This window comes from Oryctolagus cuniculus, chromosome 16 (assembly GCF_964237555.1).
Source record: "Oryctolagus cuniculus chromosome 16, mOryCun1.1, whole genome shotgun sequence".
In the NCBI taxonomy this organism is placed as follows: Eukaryota; Metazoa; Chordata; class Mammalia; order Lagomorpha; family Leporidae; genus Oryctolagus; species Oryctolagus cuniculus.
This window is the reverse complement of record NC_091447.1, coordinates 43,553,197-43,575,714: the sequence shown is the minus strand read 5'-3', so window position 1 is coordinate 43,575,714 and position 22,518 is coordinate 43,553,197. Positions and strand designations below refer to the sequence as shown.

Below are 22,518 nucleotides of genomic sequence, written 5' to 3'. Positions count from 1 at the left end.
CTCCCTTATCTCATACTTATCACAGGGTGTGTCTAAAACCAAAACAGGCCCAGGCCCTGAGCTGTTAGGATTAACAATGTGGAGCAAGAAGCTTTGAAGGCTTTTTTCCTTCTGATCTGAAGGAATGGGTTCTTTCTTCACAAATAATAGGTTTGGGGTCTGGACATCAGCTACAACACAGAAAGTAATCTCTGAAGTGCTACACTGACAGCTCCCTATAGGTTTGGGGACTGAGCACTGGAACCAAGGTTTTCCTGGAAATTTCCTTTTCTGATTGATCTGGGGCACTCCCTGATTAAAGGATCCCCAATGTCTCTGAATTAGAAGACTGTATTCTCCCAAGGTTAGATTTGGAAATGTGGATGTGGTAGATTTCCTACTTGGATGTCTTGCCTGTTCTCAGTGATGATGTTTCCGATGGGCTGGGAACCAGCTTCTTGGGATAATATCAAACTGAGATGGTACCCAGGAAGTGATGGTGCTATGGTCGGGGAGCTTGCTGAGCACCTGTCCAGTGTGGGTGATGAGAAGCAGGCCTGGTATTTGGGGCCCTCCAGTGATGGTGGGTGGAATAGCACCTGGACCTTTTGGAAACTGGCGGCTTACCCTTCCCACTGAGGAGACAGCAATAAGTGAATGAAGAGCGGTCAGTAAGCACCTGCTGCTGGCTGCCTTCCAGACTGGGGAGAGGCTCCAACTCTAACTCATGCCCATCCAGCAGAGACTGCTGCTGTCAGGTGCAGGCCATTTGACTTTCTTTCACATTGACTTTTTGAAATTTTAGGGCTAGGAAGCCATGCCAAACACTTGGCATCAGACTTTGCCTTCAATACCTAAAGAATAAGTAGTCTTCTCTTCTTGTCCTCAGAGGGTTTCTGAGTTGTGGCCAATTTGGGAGTGAACCATCAGATGGAAGACCTCTCTCTCCCTCTCTCTCTCTCTCTCTCTCTCTGCCTCTTTTTTCTCTGTGTAACTCTGACTTTCAAATAAATAGATAAATCTTTTCTAAAAAGGTTACTTATGAAGAGCCAATGGATCAAGGAAGAAATTAAAAAAGGAAATTTAGGGATGGGTATTTGGTGTAGCTATCAAGCCACTGTTTGAAATGCGCACATCCCATATCAGAATGCCTGGGTTTGAGTCCCCATTATAACCCTGATTCCAGTTTCCTGCTAATGTGCACCCAGGGAGGCAGCAGATGATAGCTCAGGTACTTGAGTCCCTGCCACCAGCATGGGAGTGTTTCCAGTTCCTGGCTTTAGTCTGGCCCAGTCTGCTGTTACAGGCATTTGGAAGAAGAACTAGTAAATGGAAACTCTCTCTCTGTTCCTCTGCCTTTGAAAGAAAAACAAAATAAATTTAAATAAATATTGAAATGAATTTAAATTAAAACACAGCTTACCAAAACCTATGGGAAAAGTGGTACTAAAAGAGAAGTTTATAGCAATCAGTGCCTACACATCAAGAGAGCAGAAAAACTTCAAATAAACAATTTATCACTGCATCTCAAGGAACTACATGAGTAAGAACAAATCAAACCCCAAATAACTAAAAGGGAAGAAATACTAAAATTCGCAGCAGAAATGAATAGAGATAAAAATACCAAAAAAAAAAAAAAAAAAAGCAAAGAGCTGGTTCCTTGAAAAGATAAACAAATTTGGCATACCCTTACCTAAGAAAAAGAAGACTCTGATCAATAAATTCCAAGATGAGAAGGGAGACATAACAATGGACACCACAGAAAATACAAAGGATTTTTAGTCTGTTATGAACAATTAGATGCCAATGAATTTGATAACCTGGAAGACATGGGGAATTCCTGAACACATATCTTGCCAAGAATTAATCATGAAATAGACTGTCTAAACAGACCAATAGTGAGTAATGAGATTTACTCAGTAATAAAAATTCTCCCATCAAAGAAAAGTTCAGCACCCAGATGGCTTCACTGCTGAATTCTACCAGACATTTAAACAGTAACTAATACAAGTTATTCTTAAATTATTCTAAAATACAAGAGGGAATTCTTTTAAACTGATTCTATGAGGCCAGTATTACCCTGATACTAAAACCAGGCCAGAACACAACAAAAAATAGAAACCCACAGGCCAGTATCTTTGATGAAAATTGACGAAAAATCCTCAACACAATACTAGAAAACCAAATTTAATCACAGTTTTAAAAGATTATTCACCATGATCAAATGGAATTCACCCTAGGGATAAAATAATAGTTCAGTATTTTAACCTCAAAGAAGTTAAAAGCATATCCACTACACCAAAGTCCCATTAGAAACTTTAAATTACTTTCAAATTTAGTTTCATCATTCTAAGGCAAAACGTTGTATGTGATAGTCATAAATTGTCATCATCTATTAGGAATGCATAAAAAACCGATGTGACACACAATCATCTTGTATAAATGCAGTGATGGCTCAGCAACCCACTTGCATTATAGGTGTTCAATTTTTATTATGGATCAACTGGCTAGAATTTAATTGCACGTGTAAAAAGATTTAAAGCTGTTATTTTGTCCATAATTTCATAGGCTCCTATCATAGTTAATGCCCGAACTAGTTGGTCTTTTAAAGCAGCAGCAGTTAGTGGTAAGTTGTTACTTTCCATTTTCCATTTAACAAGTGCTTGATAGACTCTCTCATTTAATGAAACAGTGCTGAAAAAAATTAAAATAACAATAATGTTTATTATCAATTAGAAAATTATTTTAAACTACTTAAATATTGTGTGTATAGGTTTTTCAGACTGACTTACCAGATTGAAGTGGGCATGAAGAGAGACTGTAAGAAAGGTTAGCACAGAGCTAGGCACACAGAAAGTGAAGGTTAGCTCTATCTCATCCTTTGCGTCTTTACAGAAAACCAATTCACTTACATTCCCTCCAAATATTTATTTTGGATTATTACTGTAAGCCAGTATATTCCTGCTACTGTACTACAGCTTTTATAGCTTGATCTCATTTGGTCCTCAGGACAATCCTCTTAGGTAAGTATATCCATTTTACTAGTGAAGAAACTGAGGCACAGAGAAGTTAAAGGATGTGCCCAAGGTCATTAAGCTGGCTGAAATTAAAAACCAAGCAGTCGGTGTCTTCGAAGCCCTTGCTCTTAACTTTCTACACCACAAGGTCTCCTTACATGGATCACAAGTATGTAATCAACTAAAATAAATCTACAGCAAATTAGAGTTTATGTTAATATGAATACTCCAAAACCATGTAATATCAATATTATAGAAACCAGGACAATAAATTTGTACCAAATGTCATTCATACCCACCTCTTTGTAGGCATATCAGTGTCTGAAATTGGCAGATTCATTTTTTGACACAAAAATACAAAATTCGTCTCAGTGATATTGTTGGCAACTATCTTGAATGTCTTCTCTAAGATTTTCTCTATGTTTGAGCATAAAAGAAAATTTATCACTTTTGAAAAAGATACTCTATTTTGAGTTATATCTAGTTTTCTTACCTTTATGCTACTATCAAATGTATATGTCAAGTAAAATTGAACATGACAATGTAGATCTAAAATATGAATTGAAAGTTTAATCCTCTGTTCCATTTCTTCTAAAATCTGAAAAATCATACAACTTAAAAATGGCTGTTTAAAAAGACATTATAAGCAACTTCCAAGACATTTCCAAATCGTTTCCTTAATTCTTTCAGAATGTGACTCCTTAAATTCTGACTTTTTAAAATGTGCTTCTTTATATACCAACTTGAGAAACCAAGTTCACATCTACTATAAATATGGTGTATACATGCATATTTATATTCAAATAACTTATTTAATAAATATTGCCTCAGATACTAGAGCTTTTTAAAAGCTTCTAGTTAATTCAAACTAAATTATTTTATTAACTAATATGCTATATGAGTTTTCAAGAACTAGAAATTTCTCATCCCCCACAATCATCTCAAATGTGCTCTAGTCTTTCTATTTCAAAAAATTTCTGTTAATCCCTCAGGCCACATAGCATGCTAATGCTCTAAATGACATCTCAGTCCTCTAAGTAAAAGTTTAAGAAAGGGATTCCATGTCCTTTGTTAATCGTGGAATACAAACAGCTCCAATGCCAGCTTTTCCCTGCCATCACTGGGTGCCAGGTCTGTAGAGTGAAGGCTTCTTAGACACAGAGAAAGGAGAGCTCAAGTTTAGAGAGATGAAGAGTGTCCCAGGATTTCAGATGGGCAGTCATGGTGGGCCCCAAAGTGCAAGGGATCTGTGGACTTCCTTCAAGTCCAGACAGGTCTTTCAGAACATCTACCTCTGGTAAGCAGATCAGAACAAATGAAGAAACCAGGTACAGATTCTCTGAGTCTGGCCATAACCAGGATGACAAACCTCTCAGAGGGCATATTAAGGCTCACTCCTCCAGTCAGATTTGTCTGTTTTCAGTGGCTCGATCTGTACAGACAGATTTGGGTTAATCTGAATTATCAAAATAAACTCCTAACCTTCAGAAAAGGGGAGATGATAAATATTTTAATGTCTCTTCTAGATTGGAAGCCTCCGTTATCTTTAAACTTACACCTAGAAACTTACTTGTAAGATAGTAAATCATTCATCACCTACCATCTCTTTCATCTGCCCTTTGTAGATAGCATGCAATAGTATGTAGCTGTTTTCCTTTACAGATTTCCATTGGAGGTCTCAGCAAAGGGTTATCATCAAAGTTTATCTCCCTCAGTGAAGAAAGATTGCATATAGCGCCAGGCAGAGCTGTCAGATTATTTCCTAATAGAAAAATGTTATAATTGAGTTACACCCCACACTAAAGGAAAGCTATGGAGACAGACAATGCCTATGTAAGAAGAATCTATTAGGTGTTGTTGGCAAAGTTCTAGAGCACTCTCACAATGCTGGCAAGTCCTAAGTTCTTCCTGATGCCTTGATGCACTGGAGCAGGGGTGGGGTACATCCCACCTGAGGGCCAAATAAAGTTAGCAAAATCTTTTGGTCTGGCCCTGCCAAGGCTGCCACCATCTTGGATCTTGAAATTCAATAAACCCATGGCAAGCTGATTTTTAAGTTGGTCATTTTGTGGGACCCACAAATGATGTTATAAATGAGGATAAAAACAGTTCCCCCACCCTGGGCTACGGTGAAAAGGAGGGCATACAGAACTAGAAATAGCTGTGGTTCTTTCTCTCTCCTAGAGGTGGCAAAATGAGACAAGAGGCTTACAATATAGCAAAACATTTTACAGAGAGATGTAATGATGATGTTTTAAATAAAATAATTTTAGATTTACAGAAATGTCACAGAAATTGTAGCAAGTTCTCATATACTCCTCACCCAGATTTAGTGTCCCCTAATGTTATCTCACGTAATCATATTACATTTGTTCAGGCTAAGAAACCATCACGGGATGGGTGTTTAGTACAGCACATAAGCCGCAGCATGGCATGCCCACAAGCCATATCATAGTGCCTGGATCTGAGCCCTGTCTTTTCTCCATTCCAGCTTCCTGCTAATGCACACCCTGGAAGGCAGCAGGTGGTAACTCAAATAGTTGGGTCCCTGCCACCCACATGGAAGACCTGGATTGAGTTCGGGCTCTAGGCTTTGGTGTGGCCCATAGTGCCTGTCGCAGGCATTTGGGGAGTGAAACAGGGGATAGGCAATCTCTGTTTCTCTGCTTTTCAAATACATTTAAAATAAAATTTTTAAAAGAAACCAGCACTCTCTCCTTCTATGTCTCTGTATATCTGCCTTTCAAATAAATAAATAAACCTTAAAAAAATGTAGAGAACCTCTAGATTAGAAAGAAGCTCATCTTTTTTGACTACAACATTACTACTAGAGTGATAACACCTATAGTAATGTAACAGTACTTAGATATAGTGCAATTGACATTTGTCCCCAAAGCCCTGGAACTCCCAGGGAGCTGACTGTGCAGGTGCGCATTCTCTGGCATGTATATACCCAGTTTCCCAACACCATTTGTTGGAGAGACTGTCGTTTCCCCACGGAGTAGCTGCAGCCCCCTTGCTGAAGTTCATTTAGCTACATGTCCATGGAAGGTTGGTTGCTCTCAGTCTGTGTGAGTGTCTTCATGCCTGTTACAGGCTGCTTTAGTTACTAGAGCCTTGTAAAGTCTCAAAGTCAGGACATGTGAGTCCTCCATTTTCTGCTTCTCTCTCAAGATTATTTTTGCTATTTGAAGGCCTTTGTAGTTTGTGAACTTTAGGATTTTTTTCTATTTCTGTTAAAAAAAAAAAAAAGCCTTTGGATTTTGATAGGGATTGCACTGAATCTGAGATTGCTTTAGATAGTATGGACATATCAACCACAGTGAGGTTTCCAATACATGAGCATGGGATATGTTTCCAGTATGTCTTTAATTTCTTACAATAATATTTGGTAGTTTCAGTACACATTCACCTTCTTGATTAAGTTTATCCCTAGGGGGGCCGTGGTTCACTTGGCTAATCCTCTGCCTGCGGCACCGGCACCCCATATGGGTGCCAGGTTCTAGTCCCGGTTGTTCCTCTTCCAGTCCAGCTCTCTGCTGTGGCCAGGGAAGGCAGTGGAGGATGGCCCAAATGCTTGGGCCCCTGTACCTGCAGGAAGAAGCTCCTGGCTCCTGGCTTTGGATCAGTGCAGCGCTGGCCGTGGCGGCCATTTGGGGAGTGAACCAATAGAAGGAAGACCTTTCTCTCTGTCCCTCTCTCTCTCTCACTGTCTATAAACCTACCTGTCAAATAAAAAAAGTTTATTCCTAAGTATTTTTGTTCCTTTGATACTGTTATAAATAAGATTGTATTCCTTAATTATTAAAACTTCATTTTTATGTATTTGAAAGGTAGAGAGAGACAGAGAGTGAGAGATGTTTCACTCCTCAAATATCGCCAACAACCAGGGAGTGTGTGTGTGTGTGTGTGTATGAAAAATAAATAAAATTTATAGATACAAATATAGAAGAAAAAGATGTATAACCTTCAAAAATCTCTCAGATGCAGTATTGAAATCACAATCATAAATAAAAATAATTGATAAAAAAGAAATTTCTGCTTCTCAGAACCTTTAAGAGAATGAAAAGTCACAGCCTAGAAGAAAATATTTTCTGAATACATTAAAAAAAACTCTGAAAATAAAATGCAGAAGTCAAAGAACTCAATAAAAATTGCTATAAATTCTGAACAGGTACATTACAAAGAATAAGTATGAGAAAACATGCCCAATATCATTAGGTGCTAGAGAAATGCAAATTAACCAACCTATATATATATTCTAATAGCAGATCTTAAGATACTGCTATTAGAATAACAAAATTTGACAATACCAAGAGTTATTGAAATAGGAGTAACTGCAACTCTGATACATTGGCAGTGGGTATGCAAAATGGTATAACCACTTTGGAAAACATTTTGGTAGTTTCCTATAAAGCTGTATATATACTTAACATTTGACCTTTTAATCACAATTCAGCTATACTTTTCTGTGAAATTCAAGTGAAATGAAAAATCATAATAAAAAATTGAGTACAAATGACTTTACTCATAATCACCAAAACCAGAAACTCCTCAGATGCTCTTTATCTACTGAATGGATAACTTATATATATCCAAATAATGGGATATTTCTCACTAATAAAAAGGGGCAAAACTATTGGAATATACAACTTTGATGAACCGCCAAGTGGTAAGTGAAAGAATCAGACCTTAATGATTATATACTGTGATTTTTATGTTATACACATCATGCACATAGCTCTCAGGTTTTTTTTTTTAATATTTATTTATTTATTTGAAAGGCAGAGTTACAGAGAGGCAGAGACAGAGGCAGAAGCAGAGGCAGAGAAAAGAGAGATCTTCCAACTGCTAGTTCACTCCCCAGATGGCCGCAATGGCTGGGGCTGGGCTTATCTGAAGCCAGGAGCCAGGAGTTTCTTCTGGGTCCCACATGGGTGCAGGAGCCCAAGGACTTGAGCCATCTTCCATTGCTTTCACAGGCCATTAGCAGGGAGCTGGATTGGAAGTGGAGCAGCCGGGTCTCCAACCGACGCCCATATAGGATGCTGGCACTGCAGGCGGTAGCCTTATCCAGTAAGCCACAGCGCCGGCCACGGTTTTCTACATTTAATAAACTCTGGTTATAAATGTTATTTGCAACTGAAAGGCACAATGCCATAACCTCAACTGTTCAAGTGGTTAGCTGGTACAAATACCGATAGCATTTTGTAAACATCTGGTGAAGCTAAAGATTCACTTAGGCTCTAATTTAACAATTCTTACAGCTGTACACCCTGCAGAAACTCAGCAGATGCATACAAAGAAGTGTACAAGGATGTTTATAATAGCAAACAAATTAGAAACAACATACTTGTTGAGGCTGGCATTGTAGCATAGAGAGTTAAGATACTGTCTGCAACACCAGCAACTCAAATGGGCAAGAGTTCGAGTCCTGGCTGTTCCACTTCTGATCCAGTTCTATGCTAATGCACGTGGGAAAGCAACAGAAGATGGCCCAAGTGCTTGGACCTCTGCACCCATGTGAGAGACCTGGCAGAAGCTCCTGGCTCCTTACTGAGACTGGACAAGCCCAATCCTAGCTGTTGCAGCCATTTAGGAATTGAACCAGCAGAGGGAAGATCTCTTTCTCTCTCTCTCGATCTCTATCTATCTCTATCTCTATTTCTATCTCTATCTCTATCTCTATCTCTATCTCTATCTCTATCTCTATCTCTATCTCTATCTCTATCTCTATCTCTCCCCCTACTCTGCCTTTCAAATAAATAAAATCTTTGGGGCCGGTACTGTGGCATAGCAGGTAAAGCCACTGCCTGTAGTGCCAAGTCCCACTGCTCCTCTTCCAATCCAGCTCTCTGCTATGGGGAAACAATGGAAGATAGCCCAAATGTTTGGGCCCTGCACCCGTGTGGGAGACCTGGAAGGAGCTACTGGCTCCTGGCTTCATATCTGCCCTGCTCCAGCCATTGCAGCCATTTGGGGAGTGAATCAGCTGATGAAAGACCTCTCTCGTCTCTTCTTCTCTCTGTATCTCTACTTCTCAAATAAATAAATAAAAATAAATAAATAATTTTTTATAAAAAAGAGACAACCTGTCTACCAACAGGATAATGGATTGCTTGTGATACAGCATTTAAAATGAATGAACGAGCCGGCGCCGTGGCTCAATAGGCTAATCCTCCACCTTGCGGCGCCGGCACACCGGGTTCTAGACCCGGTTGGGGCACCGGATTCTGTCCCGGTTGCCCCTCTTCCAGGCCAGCTCTCTGCTATGGCCAGGGAGTGCAGTGGAGGATGGCCCAGGTGCTTGGGCCCTGCACCCCATGGGAGACCAGGAAAAAGCACCTGGATCCTGGCTCCTGCCATCGGATCAGCGCGGTGCGCCGGCTGCAGCGGCGGCCATTGGAGGGTGAACCAACGGCAAAGGAAGACCTTTCTCTCTGTCTCTCTCTCTCACTGTCCACTCTGCCTGTCAAAAATTAAAAAAAAAAAAAAAAAACTTAAAATGAATGAACGAGGGGCTGTCGCTGTGGCTCAGTGGGTTAACACCCTGGCTGAAGCACTGGCATCCCATATGGGCACCGGTTCTAGTCCCGGCTGCTCCACTTCCCATCCAGCTCTCTGCTGTGGCCTGGGAAAGCAGAAGATGTCCCCAAGTCTGTGGGCCTCTGCACCCATGTGGGAGACCCAGAGGAGGCTCCTGGCTCCTGGCTTTGGATCGGCTCAGCTCCAGCTGTTGCTGCCAATCGGGGAGTGAACTAGCGGATGGAAGACCTCTCTCTCTCTCTTTCTCTCTGCCTCTCCTCTCTCTGTGTAACTCTGACTTTCAAATAAATAAATCTTTAAAAAAATGAATGAACTAGGTGGATGTATATATTAACAGACTAAATTTAGAAGTATAATGAATGTAAAACGCAAATTATAGAATGCTGTTATATAGTATGATACAATTTATTAAGGTTTAAAAATTAAAAATACTACCACTATCTTATGGAGAGATAAAAATGTAGACAAAAGATATATACCAATTTCAGTGTAGTGATTACTTCTTTTTTTTAAAAAAATATTTATTTATTTGAGTGGTAGTTACAGACAGTGAGAGGTAAAGACAGAGAGAAAGGTCTTCCTTCCATTGGTTCACTCCCCAAATAGCCTCAACAGCCGGAACTGCACCAATCTGAAGCCAGGAGCCAGGTGCTTCTTCCTGGTCTTCCATGCGCGTGCAGGGCCCAAGCACCTGGGCCATCCTCCACTGCCTTCCCAGGCCACAGCGGAGATCTGGACTGGAAGAGGAGCAGCCGGGACTAGAAGTGGTGCCCACAGGAGATGCCGGCGCCGCAGGCGGAGGATTAACCAAGTGAGCCATGGCGCCGGCCCCAGTGTAGTGATTACTTCTAGCGTAGGGAAAGATTTTTAAAAAGTTTCACCTCTATTACCTTATTTACTAGCAATGAAAATGTCCCAAGTAGGTATCACAAGGTGTTTGCATCCTGTTTCTGGGAGTAGGTACACAGGTGTGTATTACTTTTCCTAAGTTTGAAGGAGTTCATAACAGAAATTACTAACTAAAACATCAAGCTAATAATTGTGCTTCAGGAAATCTTTTCTGGTATCTTTAAAGTGAGTGGCTTACAGCTTTTATGTCACTTTCATTTTGTTTTAGTGACTGTAGTGATTTCCTTGGTAAGAGGCTGTGTGTGAGGCGGTAAGGAACCCTAGGGCAGGGGAGTGGGATCCGAAGAGAGAAGCCGCAGAGCAGGGGACGCAGAGGAAACGCTGCAGAGGGAAGGACAAGGTCAGCTTCAGAAAGGGAAGCAACACCGAATGACTAGGAATAGGCAGGGAAGACAGAAGAGAAATGACGGGACCTTCACCTTCCCCGGCTGGATGATCATCTCCTTCAGGGCAGGACCAGCATCTTGCACTTCTCTCTCATTCTTTGTACCTGGGATAGCCGTTTTCCTCCAGGGCGCACTAAATACATTATGCTGACTATGCTATTCTGTATCTTAGCCAAATTTGCCAGCAGACGTAACACTCTACTTATGGATTATACTTACTGATTATGCATGCCACTCACCACTCAGGTTTAGTTGTTGGAGATTATTTAAAGATAGAAATGATGGTGGAAGGTAACTTATTTGATTGTTTTGTGCATATAAATTCACCAAACTTCTCAGTTCCCCCATCTTTTTTGGAATCTCTCTGATTGCGTTATTTGAGATATCAAGATTTTTAAGTTGAGTCATATTAGAGAGCTCTTCTGGGATTCTTGTTAACTGTAACAGAAATTAAACTTTTATGAATAAATAATATTTGTATGAATAAAATATTTAAATATTTTCTAAAAATTCCATGGAAGGAGGGAATTCTATTTGTTACCTGTCTTAGGAAGGCAGGACATCCTCTCCTAGCTACAATCCACAAGACACTGTGTTGTATATCTAAGTACCTCCCCAATCTGACCAGTGCTAGGAGTTCCACCCTGTGGCTTGTTAGCCCACTTCCTTCACCCTCCTAACGCTCGATGTTTGCCTCCTGTTCCTTCCTTGCCTCCCTAAACCTGGCTGCTTTGGCTTCTTCTCCTCCCTGAAATTGTCGCCAACTACTACTCAGCCCTACCTTTGTTCTCTCTTTTTTTTTTTTTTTTTTTTTTTTTTTTTATTTTTTGACAGGCAGAGTGGACAGTGAGAGAGAGAGACAGAGAGAAAGGTCTTCCTTTGCCGTTGGTTCACCCTCCAATGGCCGCCGCGGCCGGCGCGCTGCGGCCGGCACACCGCGCTGATCCGATGGCAGGAGCCAGGAGCCAGGTGCTTTTCCTGGTCTCCCATGGGGTGCAGGGCCCAAGCACCTGGGCCATCCTCCACTGCACTCCCTGGCCACAGCAGAGGGCTGGCCTGGAAGAGGGGCAACCGGGACAGAATCCGGCGCCCCGACCGGGACTAGAACCCGGGGTGCCGGCGCCGCTAGGCGGAGGATTAGCCTAGTGAGCCGCGGCGCCGGCCATACCTTTGTTCTCTTTATTCGTGCTTCCATTAACATTTTTCTCGTTTAGACCTTGTGTGTTTCCCTCAGGTTTTGAAGTGACGTTATGGGTATGTTGAAAGCTTTTTCATGCATGTGTTCCCAAGCATAATGCATTGTGGGTAAATGCTCAGTAATGGAGTTGGGGCTGACATTGTGGCCCAGTGGTTTAAGCTGCTTGGGACATCTGAATCCTCAGTTCTGGTTAGAGTCCCAACATCTCCACTGCTGAATCCAGCTTTTTGCTAATGCATTCTGGGAGGCAGTAGATGATGATTTAACTGATTGGACCCCTGCTCCCCTGTGGGAATCCTGGATGGAGTTCCTGGCCCCTGGGTTCAGCCTGGCCCAGCCCTGGCTGTTGTGGTTCTAGCCCCGGCTGCTCCACTTCCCATCCGGCTCTCTGCTGTGGCCTGGGGAATGATCAGCAAATGAGCGATCTCTCTCTCTCTGCCTTTCAAATAGAGGAAAACAAACAAACAAACAAAATAGTGGGGTCACCCAGTTTTCATTGTGGCCTCAAATAAAAATTTATATCTGGAACCAAGTATAGAAACCAGGTATTCCAATGTAGGACAAGGGCATCTTAGCCAGCATCTTAACCATGAGGCTAAGTGCCTGTCTTTTAAGGAAGGTTCTTGTAAATATTTTTTTCTCATCTAGTGACCTTTGGAATGATGTTGCAACAATGTGGACTGGTGCCTCTGACAACCACCCACTTGGAGTAAGCAGTAGATATGCAATCTGGATTCCTGAAAAGCAGGTGTCAGGCACGGAGAGCAGTCCTCTGGGATGGAACCGACAGCTCTGATGAGGCTGCTGCATTGGAGACGTCTGAGTCCAGCTACAATGCCTAGGAGGCCAGGAGGCTTCCAGGGTAATGGAGACAGTGACATTGGAAAATGAGAAGATAATCCAAGAGCTCCTTCAGAGGGAAAAGAAGACAATTTTGGTTTAAGATTTGGCATCAATGATGACAGAAAAAGATGGTTTCATGATTTTAGCCTTGTGGGTATGAATAAAGTGTTGGCATCACAAACAGAAATGGAGACATTTTGAATAGAGTTATGCTAGAAAGAAAAAAACAGTTGATTTTGAGACAACTGAAGAATAGAACACAGAATTTCCAGGGGAAACTGGAGACTGTGAGGCCAGGTCACTTGTGCAAAATTACCTCTGATTATGTAGATTTGGGAATCTTTTGTATGTAAATAATAGCAGGTGTGGGAGATAGAAAGGACATAATACAAATGAGAAAATTAAGGTCGCCGGCGCCGCGGCTCACTAGGCTAATCCTCCGCCTTGCGGTGCCCGCACACTGGGTTCTAGTCCCGGTTGGGGCGCCGGATTCTGTCCCGGTTGCCCCTCTTCCAGGCCAGCTCATGCTGTGGCCAGGGAGTACAGTGGAGGATGGCCCAAGTCCTTGGGCCCTGCACCCCATGGGAGACCAGGAGAAGCACCTGGCTCCTGCCTTCAGATCAGCACGGTGCGCCGGCCGCAGCGTGCGGGCCGTGGCGGCCACTGGAGGGTGAACCAACAGCAAAGGAAGACCTTTCTCTCTGTCTCTCTCTCTCACTGTCCACTCTGTCAAAAAAATAAAAAAATTAAGGACACAATCTTGGAGACACCCACAGTAAAGATGATGAAGAAGTAGAAAGTGAGGGGATGATAATCAGTCAAGGAAATAGCTGACAATTACATTGCAGAACTAAAAAGTGTCTGTCAGTACAAAAGCAACTTTTTAAAAAAGATTTATTTATTTGTAAGGCAGAGTTAGAGAGAGAGGGAGAAACAGAGAGAGATCCTCCATCCGCTGGTTCACTCCCCAAATGGCCACAATGGTCAGGGCTGGCCCAGACCAAAGCCAGAAGTCTGGAACACCATCTGAGTCTCCCATGTGGGTGTCAATGACCCAAGTACTTGGGCCATCTTTCATTGCCTTAATATAAACAGAGAGCTGGACTAGAAATGGACCAGCAGAGATTCAAACCAGTGCTCACACAGGATGCCCGTCTCACAGGCAGCAGCTTAACCCACTGTGCTACAAGACTAGCTCCCAAAAGCAATTTTTTAAACGCAGCTTGTATCATTATTCATTCCATCTACTTCAGTTAAGTATTCCCTTGAAGCCTCTCTGGAAATTTATTATATAATAGGTGTAATGTTTATTTTTTATTAAGATTTATTTATTATTTATTTGAAAGAGTTACACAGAGAGAAGAGAGGCCGAGAGAGGGAGACTTCCATCCGATGGTTCACTCCCTAATTGGCCGCAATGGCCGGAGCCGCACCGATACGAAGCTAGGAGCTTCTTCCGGGTCTCCCATGCGGGTGCAGGGGCTCAAGGACTTGGGCCATCTTCTACTGCTTTCCCAGGCCATAGCTGGATAGAGTGAAGCAGGATCGGAAGTGGAGCAGCCGGGTCTCCAACCAGTGCCCATATGGGGTGCAGGCGCTTCAGGCCAGGGTGTTAACTTGCTGCACCACAGCACCGGCCCCAGGTGTAATGTTTAAAAAGGTCAAATACATTGGGGAAATATGGGATAACAGGAGACAAAGTGGTTTCCTTAGGGCAGGACCTGTTGTGATTAAGACAACAGCTCAAAGCTTCTCAAGGTTGTTTATCACAAAAACAGCCCCTTATCTTAATACTTTTTATTTTTATTTTGGAGTTAAAGCTCATGGGGTTTTTAGGAACAGACTTTAGGAAATATTGCTTTAGATAACAGCCCAACATTAAAAATAGCCAGATAATAGCTGTGGCTTCTTTCATTAGTTTACTGATACCTTAATATAAATCAATAATGCTTTAATTTTTAAAAATCATTTTCATCAAATTCATTCTCTGAATTTGAGTAAAGAGAAATCTTAAAACCGTTAAAATGTTTTTTTCTTCAGGGGAAATTTCCAAAGGAAATAGACAAACATGATAAAGGCTAGGCAAGTATTTATAAGAAATTCATTCTAGCATTATTATACAGAAAAATTATACTCCAGTACTTAACAACAGATGATTTGTTGTACAACTCATAAAATTACCTACTAACTATTGAGAGAATTATGCTGTACCAAAGAAATGTTATGAAATGTTAAGTGAAATACAAGAATTTAAATCTAAATGTGTGTGTGTGTGTGTGTGTGTTGTGATGAAGTGGGTTAGAGCTGCCTGCAAGGCTGGCATCCCATATGGGTGCTTGTTGGAGTCTTGTCTGCTCCACTTCCAGTGGAAAATGGCCCAAGTTCTTGGACCCCTGCCTCACACATGGGAGACCTGGATGGATTCCCGGGCTCCTGCCTTAAGCTTGGTCCAATCATTGTGGTCATCTGGATAATGAACCAGCAGATGGAAGATCTCTGAATTTAAAGCACATGTACACACTAACACACTATGGCTGAGATTCTGATCCGCTACCATCCCCTCTTCCTTCCAAAGCCCCAAATATCAGTCTCTTACCTTTCTTCCATTTATCTGACTCATATTCAGCTCTTCCAGTGACTGAAGTTGGCACAGTTCAACAGGAAAATATATAAATTGATTGCTTGAGAAGTTCAGTTTCTGGATTCCTTTTAAATTACAGATCTCAGAAGGGACCGTTTGTAATTGGTTTTCTGAAAAATCAAGTACTTGCAAATTTTCCAAAGTACACAATTCTACTGGGAAAGTTTCAAATTTGTTTGAATATAAAATCAGTACCTGGAGTGATACCATTTTGGAGACAGATGGTGGAACTTTCCTTATTTGGTTTTTACCAAGATCAAGGTATCTAAGATTAATAAGAGAACATAAATGCTCAGAAAATATGAGGAGCTTGTTTTGATTAAGTGCTAAATGAAGCAGTTGATTACTGAAAGATATATCCACAGGTATTTCTGAAATATAATTTCCACTAAAACTCAAATAATAAAGAGACTCTAAAGCACACAGTCCTTCTGGAAAATAGATGATTTTATTATAATTCAATTCAACTTTAGTTATTTTCCTGCAGTTTTTTATTTCAATGGGAACATCTGTGATTAAATTTCCTGAAAATTCCAGACTGCACATCTTATTAAGATGTGAGATATCTTCAACTATTTTCACAATATTATTTCTGTTTACATGGAGTTTCCTTAAATTTTTGAGTTTATAGATAGTCTTAGGCAGGTCACTTAATTTGTTATCACTTAGACTCAGGCATTCCAACATTCCACAGGAGGAAATTTTCTCCGGTATATTCTTCAACAAATTTTTATCAAGTATAAGAACCCGAAGTTCCTTGAAATTCTCAATTTTGTGTGAAATAAGTTCCAACTTATTGTCGGCCAATTGGAGTTCCTTTATTTTGAATAACTGAAACATTTCCACTGCCAAAAAAGTAAGTTTATTGTGATCCAGGAAAAGTTTTTCTAAATGTTTCAGCTCCCTGATTTCTTTTGGTAAACTCTCTATCAGGTTTCCAGTAAGGTTGAGTGAAATTAACTTTGGAAGGAAGCACAGAGACTTAGGAAATATGGTTAACTGATTATATTCCAGACTGAGAACTTTCAAGTTCTTTAAACTAGGCAGCGTGTCTGGTATATGCCTCATCTTATTTCTACCCAAACTTAGTATTTCCAGGTTTCCCAGACTCTCTAAGTCAGAGAGAAATGTCTCAATGTAATTGTTATTAAGGAAGAGTTGCCTGATGTTCCCAAGCTGTGATAATTCTTTGGGTATATGTGCTATTTGGTTGTGACTGACGTTTAATATCCTTAAATTATGAAGTAACTGAATTTCAGGTGGAAGTGATGATAACTCATTTTCTTGTAAGGATAGAATTTCAAGCCCTCGCAGGTCACCTGGGTCCGTCCCTTGAAAAGTTCTGATTTGATTCTTATCTAAATACAGATATTTCACGTATTTGATTTTTAAAATATCCTGTGGGAATTCTTGTAGCCCTTTCGCCTCGAGGTGAACTGTGAAGTTATCCGACTCGAGGTCAAGTCCTTGCTGATTTTCTTCAGGGATCTGTGGACACGGCAGCAAGTCAGCGGACACCTGAGAGTCTGTAGTCTCATTTACCGACGATGACGAATTCTGTGCCGTTTCTGGTTTTGACCGTGGGCTGGCATCTCCAGGACTTGCTTCAGAAACCTGACGGTTGGTCTCTTCATCTCCCTTAGGCTTGCTTCCAGAGGAAGATGCTGAGTCGAGTGTACCCCTTCCAGGAGCAGGTGCATAAATCGGACTGGAAGGTTTCTCTTCCAAGGCATCAGAAGCCTCCTGTGACACATCTGCTGTTCCTTTACTAAATCCAGGCTCCTCCACCGACAGCGATCGAGATCCTTTCCTGAGCTGACCAGTGCGATCCTCCGGCTCTTCCGAGCTCCCCTCCTTCCCAGACATTGTCCTGGCTGAGAAGTTTTACACCAACTCAAGATAGAACTGGATTTTAATTTTCATGTTTTTTTTTTTTTTCCCTTTGAACCTACAAAATAAATGTGGACATTGAAAGAAGAGAGGTAAGAGTAATGATGGTACTACAACTGAATTTTAATAAGGTAATTTTATTTTATTCTACAGTGAACAATTTAACAAATAAGAAAACAGTAATACAAAAAGACTTGGAGATGCAATGACTTCATGGCTTCTTACACCTAGATTTTCTGTAAGTAAAATTTTGATTTATTCTTAAAGCAAGTTACTTAGAATAGCTTTAAAATGTTTTCAAGTCAGCTTTTGTGTTTCAGGTAAAATTTTTATTTATTTTCAGTTGACTTATTAAAGCTAAGTTAAAGTAACCTGTAAAAAAAGAAACCACAATATATTCATAACAATCTAATTGTATGTATGATTCCTGGTTAAGGATAGGTTATTGATTGCATGAATTTTTCAGATACTACTCTTGAAATCACATTAAATCACAGAAAAAAATTTTTAGAAATCAAAGAAGGGCAAGCACCGTGGCGCAGTAGGTTAATCTTCCACCTGCGGTGCCCACATCCCATATGGGCGCCAGTTCTAGTCCTGGCTGCTCCTCTTCCAATACAGCTCTCTGCTGTGGCCTGGGGAAGCAGCAGAAGATGGCCCAAGTCCTTGCGCCTCTGCACCTGCATGGGAGATCAGGAAGAGGCACCTGGCTCCTGGCTTCGGATCGGCGCAGCTCTGGCCGTTGCGGCCATTCAGGGAGTGAACCGACGGAAGGAAGACCTTTCTCTCTGTCCCTACCTCTCACTGTCTGTAACTCTACCTCTCAAATAAATAAATAAAATCTTTTAAAAAAATAAGAAATCAAAGAAAACAAGAAAGACGACTTAAAGGAATGAAGGAACCTGCTAAACTTAGGAAAACAGGGAGGGGAAAGGCTGAAGCTCAAAGAGCAGGGGCGCCATTCATTCCGTGGGCATCACAGGACCACCGCGGCCCTGCCATGCCTCATTCAGAGAACTCAGACATCATGGCAGCTTTCCAGTGGGGAGAAGCAAACAGTCTTGTGGAAGAGGGCGCTTTCTGTAGGAGTCACCTGGAAATGAACTGTCCTTGCACGGGCTGCAGCCTGAATCTTCCTGTGCAGTCCTGCGGGACCAGCGCAGCTGGGGAGCACGGATCCTCACACATCTCCATCTCCGCTCAGGTCTCTTCCCCACGCTTGTAAATACTAATGATCCCGCCTCCTCCTATGGCCCTTCATCCCTAGCACCGGTGGTCACCTCCTATGTGAACCAGGCCACCCTGGGTTACTTTCCTTTTTTTTTTTTTTTTTTTTTTTAACCTCTTTAGTCCTCCAGTGCTTGTCTAAACAACTTACTATATTAAATCCTGTCCACAAAGGGACTTTGAAAAGTTCTTGGAAAATGGAATTAAAAGATAAAAATTTAAAAATACAAACTTTATTTCTCAACATGAGCCCCCATGAAGTTCAAGACAGTTTTGTAAGTGGGCACTGGCCCTAAAGACCTGAGGAAACCAGGGATTTAACCACATCAGTGCCATCCTTTCTACCTTATCAACAGACGATGTCTCAGGTAAAACCGTGTTTCACTCCTGTTACAATCCTTCACACACTGGCTTTAGGGTCTTGGTTTCACTTGCTCAGAATTCCTTTTTTTTTTTTTTTTTTTAAGATTTATTTTATTTATTTGAAAAAGTTACAGAGAGAGGTTAAGACAGAGGGAGAAGTCTTCCAGGTCTCCCACGTGGGTGGAGGGGCCCAAGGACTTGGGACATTTTCTACTGCTTTCCCAGGCCATAGCAGAGAGCTGGATTGGAAGAGGAGCAGCCAAGACTAGAACCGGCGTCCATATGGGATGCTGGCGCTTCAGGCCAGGGTTTTAACCTGCTACATCACAGCGCCGGCCCCAAGAATTCCCTTTTCTTGTTGGCAGCTGATCAGGGTGCAGCAGTTTTGGCATGCGTTGAGCAAAAAGCTTTCTCCACTTAAAGTTGTCAGTCCAAGTTGTGTAAGCCGGGCCAGCGCTGTGGTACAGCGGGTAAAGCTGCGCCATTTGGGCGCTGGTTTGCGTCCTGGCTGTTCCACTTCTGATCCAGCTCCCTGCTAATGGCCTCGGAAGGCAGCGGAGGACTTGGGCCATCTTTTGCAGTCTTCAGAAGCAGAACAGCTGGACTTGAAACAGTGCTCTGACATGGGGAGTCTGTGGTACAAGTGGAAGCTTAACCCGCCGTGCCACAACGTCGGCCCTCTTACTACTTCTAATAACTTTATACATTTCCCTAGACTTTCTATAAAGATAATATCAAATACTGTCAGCTTTGTTTCCAATTCTGACTTATTTTTAGTATCCGTTTGCATGTATTAAGCCCTTTGGTACAATGCAGGATAGTAGGAATGACAGTAGCTATCTTCGTCTTGTTCTTGTAATCACTAATGTGGTATATTGCGTTAACTTTTTTTTTTATTATTTATTTGAAATGTAGGGTTAGAGAGAGAGAGGGAAAGACAGAGAGAGAGAGATCTTCCATCCGTTGGCTCACTCCCTAAATGGCTACAATGACCAGGGCTGGGCCAGACTGAAGCCAGAAGCCCGGAGCTTCTTCCGGGGCTCCCAGGTGAGTGCAGGGGCCCAAGCACTTTGGCCATCCTCCACTGCTTTCCCAGGCACGTTAGCAGGGTGCTAGATCTAAAGCTGGGTCTCAAACCAGCACCCATATGCGATGCCAGCATCATAGGCAGCGGCTTTACCTGCAATGCCATAAAACCAGCCCCAGTAGAGTTTCTTCATAGAACATCAGGCATTTCTTGGATAAATCAAGCATGGTCATGGTGCATTACTTATATTGTATTACTAGATAACATAATTAACATTAATAGAGTCATATTTCATACTACCTATAGATCACATTATAAACTTTGCCATATTATATTACTGAATAACACTTGCTGAGAATTTTTATGCAAATGTTCATTAGCAGTCTTCCTGATTATTGAACTTTTTTGAGCTTTGTCCAGTTTCAGTGTCAAGGTTATGCTACCCAGATGAGATGGGTAACTTGCCCTTAAGGATTTGTTTGTAGCAGCTTTTTATACATTAAGGGATACTGACAACCCAGTAAAATTCATTTTCTGATCTCGAGTGGCTACTGGTTTATTCAGATATTCTTTCTTCTCAGGACTGTGGGGGATTTCCCACCCTTTCTGTTTCCACCTGGAGGTAACCCTTTGCGTCATGCCCTTGGCCTTGAGCCTGGTTCTGCCATTTCTCACCTGCTGAGAAGAGGTCCAGATGACTGATGAGCTCAGCTCCTTCAGGCTCTGAACTTTGGTTTTTTCTCTCTGCCTACAAGATCTGTGTTCTAGCCAGCTGTCTTCTATGGAACAAGAGGCTGCCCACCTGTGGTCCATCTGTGTGATGGCCGAGTAATTATGCCATATTCAGGGGCAAATTATAATGATTGCTTAACTGCAGACTAACTCCATTTCCTCTAAATTGCTTTATCTGTAACAAGGGTGATATTTTCACTGTCATCTGCCAGACTATTTTTTTTTTTTTTTTGACAGGCAGAGTGGACAGTGAGAGAGACAGAGAGAGAAAGGTCTTCCCTTGCCGTTGGTTCACCCTCCAATGGCCGCCGCTGCAGCCGGCGCACCGCGCTGATCCGATGGCAGGAGCCAGGATCCAGGTGCTTCTCCTGGTCTCCCATGGGGTGCAGGGCCCAAGCACCTGGGCCATCCTCCACTGCACTCCCTGGCCATAGCAGAGAGCTGGCCTGGAAGAGGGGCAACCGGGACAGAATCCGGCGCCCCGACCGGGACTAGAACCCGGTGTGCCGGCGCCGCAAGGTGGAGGATCAGCCTATTGAGCCACGGCGCCGGCCCAGACTATATTTTATGATATATAACTTGCAGGGGGTGGGGTAGGGGTGGAAAGGGTGTTAGTGTTTTACAGCTTCTCAAATTCCAACACCTGGTGCATCAGCAGAACTTGTTGAAAAACACACAACAGGTATTTGATCTGCTGGAAAAATGGCTAAATTAAGGCTCTGGAACAGCCAGAGTTCATGATATTCAGGATATTAGGGTTGACCTTGGCATTCTGCAGCACCCAAGACTGTGTCTGTGGCTGTTGTGGGCATAACTTCTTGGAGCTTGGGCTCCAGTAAGCACGGCACATGTGAGGCTGTGATCCTGAGGGGCTGCCGCAGTTTGTGGAAGTTTTGTTCCAAGTGTTTGGTTGTTTATACACCAAAAAGTGCTTCCCCTCCCTCACCCTCCTCTTGTTAGGGTCGTAGAAGACAAAACAACAAAAACGCATCAGCTTCACTATTTTTAAGTGCACGGTTAGTGGCACTGGGTACATTCACATTGCTATGCAACAGAAGGGTCGTTTTGAGAAGCTGTGGATCTGATTAAACAAGGGCTGCACTCCCACAGATAGACCCGAAGGCGTGCCCAGCAGAGTAGCAGAGGGTGCACTGAGACTGACATGAGATCCGCTGTTCCAGGCTCAGGCCACGTGCCCAACCACGGGCCAGCATACCGCCACTGTTTAAGGTACTCCCGGCTGCAAAATATGCCAGTGAAAAGATGTGCCATCGATTATGTAGCCATTCCCATGGGGGCATTTTAAAGGCTGCTAAATTACAGCCAAATAACGTTCTAGAAATGCACAGGGTCCCTCCCATCACTCTCAGAAACGCTGAGTCTCTTTCAAAACCAGATATTACCAAGTCGATAGGCAAAGATAGAGCCAACTTTTAACGTACACATTAGTAAAACTAAACGACTCGAGGTACTTCGTGACACTGAGGGAGCCACGGGACTCTTCGTATTGTGCACCTGGAGGGTGGGGGCGAGGCCATTCCACACAGGCTGGAGTAGCCAGGGACAGAATGCGAGCCAGGAGGAGTGGGAGCTGAGGGGCGATGAGAGAGCTGACCTTGGCCTCACCTGGGCCTCCGGCGGCCGCTGCGGCGCCTTCCAGGACCGGCAGGGGGCGCGCGTGGCGGCGAGTCGAGGGATTGCAGCGACGAAGCCGGCCGAGGTCCCGGCTGCTCTGGCCCCGGGCCGAGACGCCGGCCGCG

At 42.6% G+C, this 22,518-nt stretch overlaps 1 protein-coding gene across 3 annotated transcripts; it reads right to left on the bottom strand.

The window, feature by feature from the left end:
* Positions 1-2,395: 2,395 nt before the first annotated feature.
* LRRD1 (leucine rich repeats and death domain containing 1) lies at positions 2,396-22,513 on the bottom strand. Of its 3 annotated transcripts, none has more exons than XM_051853357.2 (6): positions 22,385-22,513; positions 15,475-17,467; positions 11,077-11,275; positions 4,597-4,758; positions 3,296-3,413; positions 2,396-2,673 (listed from the first exon to the last, which is right to left on the bottom strand). In XM_051853357.2, the coding sequence occupies exons 2-6, from the start codon at positions 17,383-17,385 to the stop codon at positions 2,487-2,489; spliced, it is 2,577 nt and encodes an 858-aa protein (XP_051709317.2). In that variant the 5' UTR covers positions 17,386-17,467; positions 22,385-22,513; the 3' UTR covers positions 2,396-2,486. The 3 variants fall into 3 exon arrangements, with proteins under 3 accessions (XP_051709317.2, XP_002713745.2, XP_051709319.1); XM_002713699.5 differs by having other exon boundaries at positions 22,374-22,485; XM_051853359.2 differs by lacking the exon at positions 15,475-17,467 and having other exon boundaries at positions 2,412-2,673; positions 22,374-22,476.
* Between the last annotated feature and the right edge of the window lie 5 nt (positions 22,514-22,518).